Genomic DNA, 14,292 nt, shown 5'->3' with positions numbered 1-14,292 from the left:
GTTGGTGGGAATGTAAACTGGTGCAGCCACTATGGAAACACTATGCAGATTCTTAAAAAATTGAAAATAGATTTACCACAAGATCCAGCAATTCCACTCCTGAGTATTTATCTGAAGAATACAAAAACACTAATTTAAGCTATATGAACCCCTATGCTCACTGAAGCATCATTTACAACAGCTAAGATATGAAAGCAACCTAAGTGTTTATCAATAGATGAATCAATAAACAGGATGTGGTATATGTGTGTGTAGATACATATATATACATAATATATATAACATATATATACATAATACACATATATTATATATATATAACTCAGACATTAAAAAAGAATGAAATCTTGTCATTTGACCATTTGGGACAACATAGATGGACCCACAGGGTATTATGCTAAGTAAAAGAAGTCAGACAGAGAAAAACAAATACTGTATGATTTCACTTGTACATGGAATCTAAAACACAGAACAATTGAACAAACATAACAAAATAGAAACAGAGTCATGGATTTAGAGAACAAACAGGTGGTTGCTGGAGGTAGGGAGTAGGCGGAAGGAGTGAAACAGGTGAGGGAAATTAAGAGATACAAAATCCCAGCTACAAAATAAATAAGTCATGGTATGAATTGTACAGTATGGGGAATATAGTCAATGATTATGCAATATCTTTGTATGGTGACAGATGGGAGGTAGACTTATCATGGTGATCATTTTGAAATGGACAGGAATATCAAATCACTATGCTGTATATCAAGAACTAACATAGTGTTTTAGGTCAATTATATTTCAACAAAGAAACAAACAAATTCATAGAAAAAGAGATCAGATTTGTAGTTACTAGATGTGATGGGTAGGGGAAGAGGAATTGGTTGAAGGCAGTCAAAAGATACAAAGTTTCAGTTATAAAATAAATAAGTACTAGGAATATAATGTACAACATGGTAAGTATAATTAATACTGTTGTACATTATATATGAAAGTTGTTAAGAGTAAATCCTAAAAGTTCTCAGAAGAAAAAATTTTTTCTATTTTGTTAATTTTGTATCTATATGAGATGATAAATGTTCATTGAACCCACTGTGATCATCATTTCATGATGCATGAAAGTCAATAATTATGCTGTATACCTGAAACTTATATAGAGCTGTATGTCAGCTATACCTCAATAAAAAATCTGAATAAAACTGGAAAGGAAAAAATACATACACCCTCCAGAAAGATTTTAGGCTTGTTACTATGCTGCTGCTGCTGCTAAGTCACTTCAGTCCTGTCCAACTCTGTGTGACCCCATAGACAGCAGTCCACCAGGCTCCTCTGTCTCTGGAATTCTTCAGGCAAGAATACTGGAGTGGGTTGCCATTTCCTTCTCCAATGCATGCATGCTAAGTCACTTCAGTCATGTCCAATTTTGTGCGACCCTATGGACAGCAGCCCACCAGGCTCCTATGTCCATGGGATTTTCTCGGCAAGAATACTGGAGTGGGTTGGCATTTCCTTCTCCCCGTTACTATAGATATATGAAATTTATTACCAAAAAGTGGGCAGAAGATCTGAATAGACATTTTTCCAAAGAAGATATACAGAAGGCCAAAAAGTACAAGAAAAGATGCTCAGTAGCACTAATCATCAGAGAAATGCAAATCAAAACCACAATGAGATACCATCTCACATCTGATAGAATGACAATTATCAAAAACACAAGAAATGAAAAGTTTTAGCAAGGATGTAGAGAAAAGGGGACCCTGTGCACTGTTGATAGGAATATACATTGGTATAGCCACTATGGAAAATGGTATGGAGGTTCATAAAAAAATTAAAAACAGAATTACCATATGATCCAGAAATTCGACTGCTGGGTATTTATCCTAAGAAAATGAAAACACTTACTGAAAAAAAAAAACCACATATACCATGTTCACTGCAGTGTCATTTACAGTAGCTAAGTTATGAAAACAACCTAAGCGTCTGCTGATGTATAAATGGATAAAGAAAATGTGGTATATGCATACAATGGAATATTATTCAGTCATTAAAAACATAATCCTGCTTTTTGTGACAACATAGATGGACTTTGAGGGCATTATGCTAAGTGAAATAAGTTAGACAAAGAAAGACAAATACTGCATGCTCTCACTTACATGTGGAATCTTAAAAAAATAAAACACCAAGCTCATAGAGAATAGATTGGTGGTTTCCAGAGGCTGGGGGATAGAGATAAGAATGTGGGCAAAATGGGTGAAGGTAGTCAAAAGGTACAAATTTCCAGTTATGAAATAAATGTCATAGGGATATGATGCACAGCATGATGATTATAAATAATAATACTATACTTATTAGTATTTGAAAGTTGCTAAGAGAATAAACCTTTAAAGTTCTCATTGATTGCAAATATTTTGTAACTGTGTATGACAGATGTTAACTAGACTTATTATGGTAATCATTTGATAATATACACAAATATAGAGTCATTATGTTATACACCAGAAACTAATAAAATGTTGTATATCAATTACACTTCAATCTAAGACATTTTTTAAAGTAAAATAGATATGGAAACATTATTCCATAACGGTATCTACTCTCTTTCATACACTATGTAATTCAAGAAGAACCATATGCTTAGCACTATGAAGGATAGAAAACAGACATAAGATGTGTGGTCCCTGTTCTCAAGAAGATTCCAAGTTAGGTGGAGAGACATGCTAAAAAAAAAAAAAAAAATCAGGATACACGCCTGAAGTCAGTAAATGGTTCAGTTTAAGAGATTTAGAAAATACACGGAGCAGGCAGAACAGGAGCCCAAACACCAAGGTAAGTTTAGATCTTGATGAGGAAGTATGGCAGTATTAAAGTTTTCTAATAAGATGAATAAAATTATCAGATTTAAACCCCCTCAACTCCCCATCACTCCAACAATAAAATCTAAATTCCTTAGTAGAGTTTTTGAGACCATGGTAAGATCTGCCAGTTCCTTATATCTCTAACATCACTATTGCCACCTAGTGAAATCCCCGCCCCTTGCCATCGTGAACTCCTCTGTGCTCTCTGAAGATGTCAAATTCCTTCCCACTTCAGGATTTTTGAACATGCTGTCACCCCTGTTTGAAACACTTGATTATCCACCTCTTCTTTCATATCATTTCTATCACAAAGCTCATCAAACCCATAATTCCTTCTTTGTCTGCCATCTATTAACATATAACATCCACAAAAGCAGGGGCCCTTACCTGTCTTGTTCACCACTATGTCCCCAGCACCTAGCCCAGAGTCTAGTGCTGTGTAAGACAGAAAAAGAAGCTTCTGAAGAAGAATAAATAGGGAGGTTGTGATTAACTATAAAGCATGGAAAAGTGAAAGTGAAAGTCGCTCAGTCATGTCCGACTCTTTGTGACCCCATGGACTAATACACCCCATGGAATTCTCTAGGCCAGAATACTGGAGTGGGTAGCCTTTCGCTTCTCCAGGGGATCTTCCCAAGCCAGGGATTGAACCCAGGTCTCCCTAATCATTGCAGGCAGATTCTTTACCAGCTGAATTACCAGGGAAGCCCAAGAATACTGGAGTGGGTAGCCTATCCCTTCTCCAGCAGGTCTTCCCGACCCAGGAATCGAAATGGGGTCTCCTGCATTGCAGGCAGATTCTTTATCAACTGAGCTATCAGTATCAGTTCAGTTCAGTTCAGTCGCTCAGTCATGTCCGACTCTTTGCGACCCCATGAATCACAGCACGCCAGGCCTCCCTGTCCATCACCAACTCCCGGAGTTCACTCAGACTCACGTCCATCAAGTCAGTGATGCCATCCAGCCATCTCATCCTGGGTTGTCCCCTTCTCCTCCTGCCCCCAACCTCTCCCAGCATCAGAGTCTTTTCCAATGAGTCAACTCTTCGCATGAGGTGGCCAAAGTACTGGAGCTTCAGCTTTAGCATCATTCCTTCCAAAGAAATCCCAGGGTTGATCTCCTTCAGAATGGACTGGTTGGATCTCCTTGCAGTCCAAGGGACCCTCAAGAGTCTTCTCCAACACCACAGTTCAAACGCATCAATTCTTCAGCACTTGGCTTTCTTCACAGTCCAACTCTCACATCCATACATGACCACAGGAAAAACCATAGCCTTGACTAGACGGACCTTTGTTGGCAAAGTAATGTCTCTGCTTTTGAATATACTATCTAGGTTGGTCATAACTTTTCTTCCAAGGAGTAAGCGTCTTTTAACTTCATGGCTGCAGTCACCATCTGCAGTGACTTTGGAGCCCAAAAAAATAAAGTCTGACACTGTTTCCACTTTTTCCCCATCTATTTCCCATGAAGTGATGGGACCAGATGCCATGCAGGAAGTCCATAAAGCATGGAAGGGCCATGTTAAGAATTCATGCAAAATAAGCCAAGGAGATCAGAGATTAGAGATGAGGGTCAAAGAGAGAGAGAAATTCGGATGAATCAGTGGGTGGGGGAGGAAGTGCTAGATTCACTTTCTGGAGCATGAACCAACATGACATGCAAATGTTCAGAATATAGATGGAGAGAGGTTATGGCTAGAGACAGAGATTTGGGAGCTGTCAGCACTAAGGAGATAAATGAAGGCCTGGGACTAAATAAACTCTAAAAGGGAGAGTACAGAAAGAAAGGACTGAAATGCTAAAGCTGGAACCCTCAATAAATCCTAGAGTTAGGTGACAGGAAGAGGGAGGGAAACAAAAGAATTCACAATACAGCACAGAAAGAAGAATGCCAATCATGCTAGGAAGAATTTCACAGAATGGGTGTGATAGTGTTTAACGAAGAAGCCAAGGAGGATGGAGACTAGGGAACGGCCGTTAGGTTTTTGCAAGAGATCACTGAGCACCTTGCAGAGTCAGATATTAGTGACAGAAGCAATTTAAGTGGTGGAGACTACCAATGGGCACAGATGTTTGTCAGCAATGGGACCATTTGGGATGACATTTCACTTTTGAAAGAAGCTGCTGGTAATATAAGACTCCCAGAAAAAAGTAGCCTGAGTCAAAGTGTTAGGTAATGAAGAAAACATTAGCCTGAAATCACTGCACTCAATCCATTCAACTGCACATTACACAAATAGAAAAGCCAGTAACATACAAGGAGAGACATCCAAAACAAGACACTGTGGCCAGAGATGGCATGTACACACAGCAACATGGGTGAAATTCACAAACAATCTGGAGGAAAAGAAACCTGATCTCAAAGAAGCCAGACATAGAAGAGTATATCTTGTATGATTCCATTAACCTACAATTCAAAAACAGGACAAGTTAACTGATGCTGTTAAAAGTCAGGATGGTGGTTGCCTTTGGGGAAGATGAGTGGAAAGACGCCCAACAGAGGCTTTGGGTCTGTGGATCATGTACTTTTTATTAACATGGCTGTCAGTTACAGAGTGTGTTCAATGCTGTACACTTATGACGTGTGCATTTTTCTGCAGGCATATTTCAGTAAAAAGTTTAAAAACCTCAAAAGCAAACATGAGGAGCCTCATTAGACTAGAATAGTGAGACACTCTTAGGCCTTCTTAAAACTGAACTCATTTTTTAGTTCCCCAACCAGGAATGGAACTCAGGCTCCCTGTAGTAGAAGTGGAAGCGTGGAGTCCCAACCACTGGACCACCAGGGAATTTCCTAAATAGAACTGAGAGATGAGAGGAGGCCTGCACAGTCTTCTCTTTACTGAAGAGTTGAGAGCAGCAGGTACACAAAAAGGACAGAAACAAGTCACCACCAAGATGCCCAGTTTCTCAGATAATGTTTGCCTGTGTCTTAAGGCTTTGATTTCTGACAAATTTTCATTGTTAATTTTTGCACATTTGTTGAACCTGGAGGGTTAAAAGCATAGGAAAATGTTTGAAATGTTCCAAACTGACCTACACAAATGATGTGACTTGAGCTAAAACCAGAACTTAAAAAGTGAGGCAGGTAGAGGTGGACCACTGCTTCCCTTGGGCTGGCAAGGGCATAAAGCTCTCCAAATTCATTATTTCTCCAATGGGATCATTTTAGAAACCATGCCATTTTTTCACCTGCTTTAAGCATTCATCTAAACAAGAATTTCCATCACATCTGAACCAAAATAACAATTCCAAATGAGTAATCCTGAGAAGTATCCATCTTGTTCCTCACCTATAATTAAGTATATTGACTTAATCTAATTTTACTAATTTAAAAGTTATTCAAGTCAGTTAATTTTTTATGCCTGGAAGGAATTCAAAAGTGATTACACACAACCCTTACTGTGCTTTGGAACACATCCCTACTGTTTAAAAATATTCACAAGGGATGGTCTTGCAGCTAAGTACATAAGGTCCCTCCAGCTCCCCAGGTCTTGCAATCTTTTATCCCCAAAGCATAGAAATGAACATGATGACTTCGTTCCCTCTTCCTTCCATTAATTGTTAATTGATGCTTATTATATTACGGCTATCTCCAAGTCTCTTTGGAGAATCCAAAATATACAAAATGTAATTCTGTGCTTACCGGTGAACAGGAAAAAAATCAAGACCATGATCATCGTGTACCCAAAGTACAAAATGGTGCTTGCAATGCCTGTGATTTTAAGTCTGGCGAAGAAATAGTAAACTGCATAAGCAAAAAAATAAACAGCTGTAAAACTGCTGGTAAGAAAGGCTCTCCACCACCAATGATAATCCTGTGAGAAGAGGTAGAAAAAACAACTTTTTAGATGAAACTCTAACTATACATGGGTTAGTAATTATAAGAGGCAACATAAAATAGGCTCTATAGGATTATGGATTAAAAGAAATAAAAGAGGAAGTTTCATAAGAAATTTAATTTCATATGTACTGTCTGACTAATGTACATCCTGCTTGGGGCACCCTCACAATGATAAATTCTTGGTTTCCAGGGGGACCATGTGTGCCCTCAGGGACTGTACTTCTAATAGGCACATCCTTTCTCTCTAGACGCTGCTTCAGCCCTGGAAGGCTTTCACGTCAGCTTCAATTTGCTGGCCAGAGTTGTGCTGGGCCTAAATTGATGCCCCAGTTCAGGTAAAAAAGGTTAGTAGAGAAATTTAAGATAGATCTTTTTTCCCCCTTACAGTTTTATTGAGATATAATTGATATACAGCACTGTCTAATTTGAAGGTGTATAATATAATGATTTGACTTAACATATCATGAAATGATTATCGCAGTAATTTTACTGAACATCCATTATCTTATATAGATACAAAATTAAAGAAATAGAGAAAAATATATTTTTCCTTGTGATGAGAACTCTTAGGATTTACTATCTTAACAATGGTCATAAAGAGCACACAGCAGTGTCAATTATATTTATCATGCTGTACATTACATCCCTAGTACTTGTTTATCCTATAACTGCAAGTTTGTACCTTTCAACCAACTCCATCTAATTCTCCCTCCCCCTAACCCTTGCCTCTGGTAACCACAAGTCTGATCTCTTTTTTTATAAACTTGTTTGTTCAAGATAGACCTTTATGGTTAATGGGAATTATTTTAACTGGCTAAATTCATGACCTGTGGAGGCATGACAGAGGTCAATAATCAGGTTAGTCTCACCCTGCCCATGGGTCCTTCCTGACAATAAAAGTACCATAAAAGCACCATGGTCAAGGGCCAAGGGGATAAACTGTGCAGAAAAGAGTTAACATAGCAGGTCTGAGGTTGCCATCTTTAGGAAGGTCTGCTTACAAGGTTGACTCTTGGCTTAAAATACTTGGGAATTTAGCATTTAATCATTCCCTGACTGATAAGACTGGTTTTCTATACCTAGACTGTACAAACTATGTGATCCATGGAGAACACATGCTTTCCTTTAGAGTGTCTGGAAAGTTTGGAGTTGTTAGGCAGAGTGTGCCTGTGTGACTAGCTCCCAATAAAAACCTTGGCTATTGAGTCTCTTGTGGGCTTTCCTGGGCAGACACATTGCACATATACTACTGCATTTTTTACTGCTGCAGAAGGAGCATGCTGGGTGTGTCCCCTCATGAGGGAGAGAAAACACAGGAAGACTGCACATGGGTTTTTTTTCCAGGTTCCATCTGTGTCTTTTTCCCTTACTGATCCTGTTGTGCATCCTTTTGCTATAACAAACCCTAGCCAAGAAGATGTCTATACACTGAGTCTCATGAGTCCTTCTAGTGAGTCATGAAATATGTGGGTGGTTTTGGGGGCACTCAAACCTTTCTAAGAAATATATGTATGTGTATATATATATATATATATATATATCTTATGCCTATTAATGTTTTATTAATGATTGTTACAGAATTCCTATGACAAATGTATCATAGAATGAATGAGTACCTAAGTATAATATGTACATAATTATATATCTTTTACTTTTGTTCCTATAGCTCAAGAAAAAAAATGCTCTAAGACATCATGTATATAATAATCATTCCCTAAACTCTCTTGTCACCTTTAGAAAGTCACATTAAATTACCAAAATAAGAGGGATCTAGGGGGTTTAAGAAAATATATTCACCACCAGCTCAGTTATTCAAAATGACATCAGGAAAAACTGAGGGTGGCATTGGGTAAAAAGAATTATATATGTCCATGGTAACCAAAAGGCAACAAAAAGAAAGAGAAAGGGCCTTTAGCAGCAACCTCAAGCCCATAAAATATAATCCTGGCCTAAGCTACAAGAAAATGTTAATTGTTAAAAAGAAAACATCATCAAATCAGATCTTTTATGTCAGAACTATCAAATCAGTTCCCTATGTTTTCCTGTGTTAACTGAATACTATACAGAAATTATAGTAACTAGCCAGAGAGAAACTGCTTTCTCTTGAAAACTTTCTATCAAAGTAGCGTTAACTTACTAATGAAAGAAATCAAAGAGGACACATATAGATGGAGAAATATACCAAGTTCATGGATTGGAAGAATCAATGTAGTGACAATGAGTATACTACCCAAAGCAATCTATAGATTCAATGCAATCCCTATCAAGCTACCAACAGTATTTTTCACAGAACTAGAATAAATAATTTCACAATTTGTATGGAAATACAAAAAACCTCGAATAGCTAAAGCAATCTTGAGAAAGAAGAATGGAACTGGAGGAATCAACCTGCCTGACTTCAGGCTCTACTACAAAGCTACAATCATCAAGATAGTATGGTACTGGCACAAAAACAGAAATATAGATCAATGGAACAAAATAGAAGCCCAGAGATAAATCCACGCACCTATGGACACCTTACCTTTGACAAAGGAGGCAAGAATATACAATGGAGAAAAGAAAATCTCTTTAAGAAGTGGTGCTGGGAAAACTGGTCAACCACTTGCAAAAGAATGAAACTAGAACACTTTCTAACACCATACACAAAAATGAACTCAAAATGGATTAAAGATCTAAATGTAAGACCAGAAACTATAAAACTCCTAGAGGAAAAACACCCTCCGACATAAATCAAAGCAGGATCCTCTATGACCCACCTCCCAGTGTTTTGGAAATAAAAGCAAAAATAAAAAAATGGGACCTAATTAAACTTAAAAGCTTTTGCACAACAAAGGAAACTATAAGCAAGGTGAAAAGACAGCCTTCAGAATGGGAGAAAATAATAGCAAATGAAGCAACTGACAATTAATCTCAAAAATATACAAGCAACTCCTACAGCTCAATTCCAGAAAAATAAATGACCCAATCAAAAAATGGGCCAAAGAACTAAAGAGACATTTCTCCAAAGAAGACATACAGATGGCTAACAAATACATGAAAAGATGCTCAACATCACTCATTATCAGAGAAATGCAAATCAAAACCACAATGAGGTACCATCTCACACCAGTCACAATGTCTGCCATCCAAAAATCTACAAACAATAAATGCTGGAGAGGGTGTGGAGAAAGGGAACCCTCTTACACTGTTGGTGGGAATGCAAACTAGTACAGCCACTATGGAGAACAGTGTGGAGATTCCTTAAAAAACTGGAAATAGAACTGCCATACGACCCAGCAATCCCACTGCTGGGCATACACACCGAGGAAACCAGAATTGAAAGAGACACATGTACCCTAATGTTCATTGCAGCACTGTTTATAATAGCCAGGACATGGAAGCAACCTAGATATCCATCAGCAGATGAATGGATAAGAAAGCTGTGGTACATATACATAATGGAATATTACTCAGCCATTAAAAAGAATGCATTTGAATCAGTTCTAATGAGGTGGATGAAACTAGAGCCTATTATACAGAGTGAAGTAAGTCAGAAAGAAAAACACCAATACAGTATACTAGCACAAATATATGGAATTTAGAAAGATGGTATATCCGAGACAGCATATATAACCCTATATGCGAGACAGCAAAAGAGACGCAGATGTATAGAACAGTCTTCTGGACTCTGTGGGAGAAGGTGAGGGTGGGAAGATCTGAGAGAATAGCATTGAAACATGTATATTATCGTATATGAAACAGATCACCAGTCCAGGTTCGATGCATGAGACAGGGCGCTCAGGGCTGGTGCATTGGGATGACCCAGAGGGATGGGATGGGGAGGGAGGTAGGAGGGGGGTTCAGTATGGGGAACACATGTAAACCCATGGCTGATTCATATCAATGTATGGCAAAAACCACTACAATATTGTAAAGTAATTAGCGTCCAACTAAAATAAATGAATTTTTTAAAAAAGCATTAACTTGATAGCTGCATCAAAATCAAAATGTGTCATTAGGGAAAACACAATATAAAAGTGATCTCAAGTTGTAGAAACCATGTAGTTAACACTTAGTTTAATCCCTTTCTCAACAGACTTCTAATTCTAATAATGCAAGTTTAGAAAGCTTCAGATGTGTTAGTTTCTTATGTCTTTACCTCAGAACACAAGTGAAAATAACACAGCAGAATGGTAGCTTCAGAACAAGTAATCAGAAGAATTATAAAGACTAAGAAAAGGAAGCCAAACATGATGTACATCTGATGAGACCTGAAAAGAAAAATGACAATTTTAAAATAAGCTTTAACTTAAGGATACACACAGAAAGATCCACCCAACTCTAAACAGTAAACTGTCACACACTTTTCTCACCTTGAGATTTTCATTCCAGACTTCATCTATTCATGTAATATCATCAAATTCATGTAGTATCCATGTAGTATCAAATATATATGTATATTCCCTCACCTACACAGCTTCAGAATTTGGCCATATTCTCTCTCATCAGAAACAGTATTGCTACTCACTAATATTTGTCTGCTCCTATAATTTAGTTTTCACTTGAAACCCATCAATTTTCTCTATACACATTTGAAAACATGTTTTCTCTTTAGAAACGGAAATGGCATAAATACCAGCAAATGGCATAAATACCAGCGACTATATTATACAACAGAAAACCACAGAATCAAATTTTGTCTTTGGAGGTCTATTAACAGGTAGCTTCTCCAAATTGGTCTTTATAGCACAACACACATAATTCTATTAAATCTACTTTGAAACGCATCTTTAAAAATATCAGTGTGTAGATTACATTTAGGCCAAACTTCAAAGGAATGAAGTAATTCCTTTCATTATTATAGAGCAAGCTGACTAAATTGGGATAAGAAATAGACATTTCAAAAATCCTATTGAAGAGAAGAAACTGGTGAACTGATCAATATTCCATTTTAAAACCTCATGTAAAATATACACCTGGGGGTGAGGATGAAGGATGGGGGTTGGGAAGAATCATCTCTAGAGTTCATAAATATATACAAAGTTGTACACAACAAGCACCCTGGTTTCTCATTGAAACAAAAATTAAATCATCTAAAGAATCTTGGCTCAAACAGTAAAGAATCTGCCTGCAATATGAGAGACCCAGGTTCAATCCCTGGGTCAGGAAGATCTCTTGAATAAAGGCATGGCAACTCACTCCAGTATTCTTGCCTGGAGAATTCCATGGACAGAGGAGCCTGGTGGGCCACAGCCCATGGGGTCACAAAGAGGGTCGGACACGACTGAGCAACTAACACTTCAAATAATCTTTCAGTTTTGCTTTAAAAATACTTTCCCATCAAAAACATCTGCAAAATTTGGTTACTATAATCTATTTTACAGCATGTTAAATATTTAGTTGCTGACAAGGTAACAGATTTTACTGCTTATCTTTCAAACAACTTTGACACAGTGCTGTTTATAAAAGGTGGGCAATTAATGTCTATGATTAAACCTAATTTCCTAGGACATCAAAGCTTTGTCTAGAAGATTCTTTTGGGACAAAGTATTATAAACATGCACAATTGGTGACTGCATTTTATTTTATTGTGCATTTTCACAATCTAAAAATTCCTCCAGAGTAAATCCCACTTGGCAGCTTCCAAAACCAAAATGCTGTCAAAAATCAGGAAGTAAGAAAAAAAAAAGGGACTTGGAGCAACTGAAATAGCTGTCACAAAGCAGGGGCACTAAAACTGTAGCACTTTAATCAGAGAGCACTGGTTCTTACTTCACATGCATTTCTATATTGGTTATTGGTGCGTGTGTGCTCAGTTGTGTCCAGCTCTTTGCGACCCCTTGGACTGTAGCCCACCAGGCTCCTCTACCCATGAGGTTCTCCAGGCAAGAATACTGGAGTGGGTTGCCATTTCCTCCTCTAGGGGGATCTTCCTGATCCAGGAATCAAACCTGAGGTTCCTACACCTCCTGCATTGGCAGGCGGATTCTTTACAACTGAGCTACCTGGGAAGCTCCATATTGGTTATTAGGATTCTTAAATGACAACAGATTAAAAGTAGCAGATAAAAAGAGGAAGGCTATAAGGAAAAGGCATCTGACAGCACAACTAACAGTTGACAGAAAGGAAGATAGAAAACCATTACTTATAGCTCAGTACAGATGAAGACCCCAAATCAGTGTTATTCATGTTATTTTTAGCAGAGAAAATAAATGAAATCTTGCATGGGAGGCCAGTATGGAAAACAGATACAAATCAGAGCTTTCTATTCCATCTTTAGGTACCTCCCTCCAAGGGACACCTCCACTCAACCCCCTGCAAAGTCTCAGAGAAGTATGGTTTGAGACCAACTTTTCTAAGTCACCTGGAAAGGATTAAAAAGAGGCTATTAATTTTCAAAAAGGAAACCTTTATAGACATTTCCATCCAAAAGTGGCTTTAAAATGTAAGTTAAGTCTTAGTTTCCTAGGAAATTCCCTTGGGTCAGATTGCTATTCCCTGGATAAAACAGGGTAGTACATGAAGTCTTACTATACCAGAATTCGACCTCGACATATAGGAAAATTAATTTATTAAAAATTAATATTTTGGAGATTAAGAAGATATGAATACCTATGGCTGATTCATGTTGATGCTTGACAGAAAACAACAAAATTCTGTAAACAATTATCCTTCAATTAAAAAACAAATAAGCTAAAAAGAAGATATGATACTCACCAAATGCTATTTAGAATAAAAAATAGTTGGATAAAAATACAACCAAAAGGTAAAACGCCACCGATGATGATACTAAAAAGTGGTCTTCTAATGAAATCCTGGTGAGGAATATGACGAGGAATCTGGTTTGTACTAACCGGATAGTCAAACTGCTCGAAAATAAATCAAGTGAAAATCAGAATGAAATAAACCTGAAGTAAATTTATACAGACAGCATCACAATACACAATCTTGAATCTGAACATTTTCAAGAGCAGTTATATGGGCAAAGGCTAGACCAATGCTGTGCAATAGAAATACTATGATGCAAGCCACAAATGCAGTAAGTATCCAGTTTCTTAGTAGGTGCATTTTAAAAAGGTGGAATCAACTTATTGATATATTTTATTTGATCTAATGATCTAACATGCCCAAATAGTATCATTTACATTTGTGACCAATATAAAATTATTAATCAAGATATTTTACATTCTTCTTGTTGTTGTTGTTCTAAGTGGTTGAAAACCAGTGTGTATTTTACACTTATAGCACGTAATTCAGACTAGCCACATTCCAAGTACTCAAAAACCATAGTTGTTGAGTGGCCACCATATTCGATAGGACACAGCTAAACAATAAGGATGCTTATCTTTCCTTACACATTTCAAGGGAGATATTGGACAAAACTTACTAGTGACTGTTTCAATGTAAAATAATATATGACGTCAAAAAATTCTCTCTTAGAATTTGTCTAATAATTTATCTCTGAAAATTTGTCAATAGTTTTCAGAAATTTTTCTTTTTCTGCTCTATGTGGAACTCCACTTCCTGTTTTGTCTTGTCTGACTTCTCCCATGCAAATTCACGCTGCTGCTGCTGCTGCTGCTGCTAAGTCACTTCAGTTGTGTCCGACTCTGTGACCCCATAGACA

At 37.4% G+C, this 14,292-nt stretch overlaps 1 protein-coding gene across 1 annotated transcript in view; it reads right to left on the bottom strand.

Annotated features, from left to right (window-relative positions):
• The window catches only part of LOC128070287 (transmembrane 9 superfamily member 2-like), an 82,744-nt gene that overhangs the window by 10,534 nt on the left and 57,918 nt on the right, over window positions 1-14,292 (bottom strand). Inside the window, exons 14-16 of the mRNA XM_052663592.1 lie at window positions 13,383-13,531; window positions 10,825-10,936; window positions 6,489-6,660 (exon numbers count right to left, since the gene is read on the bottom strand). Coding sequence (XP_052519552.1) covers window positions 6,489-6,660; window positions 10,825-10,936; window positions 13,383-13,531 — 433 coding nt within the window. The remainder of the gene's footprint in view (window positions 1-6,488; window positions 6,661-10,824; window positions 10,937-13,382; window positions 13,532-14,292) is intronic.

The sequence above is a fragment of the Budorcas taxicolor genome, chromosome X (genome assembly GCF_023091745.1).
Source record: "Budorcas taxicolor isolate Tak-1 chromosome X, Takin1.1, whole genome shotgun sequence".
In the NCBI taxonomy this organism is placed as follows: Eukaryota; Metazoa; Chordata; class Mammalia; order Artiodactyla; family Bovidae; genus Budorcas; species Budorcas taxicolor.
The sequence above is the reverse complement of the archived record's forward strand: the minus strand, read 5'-3'. Positions and strand labels throughout refer to the sequence as shown.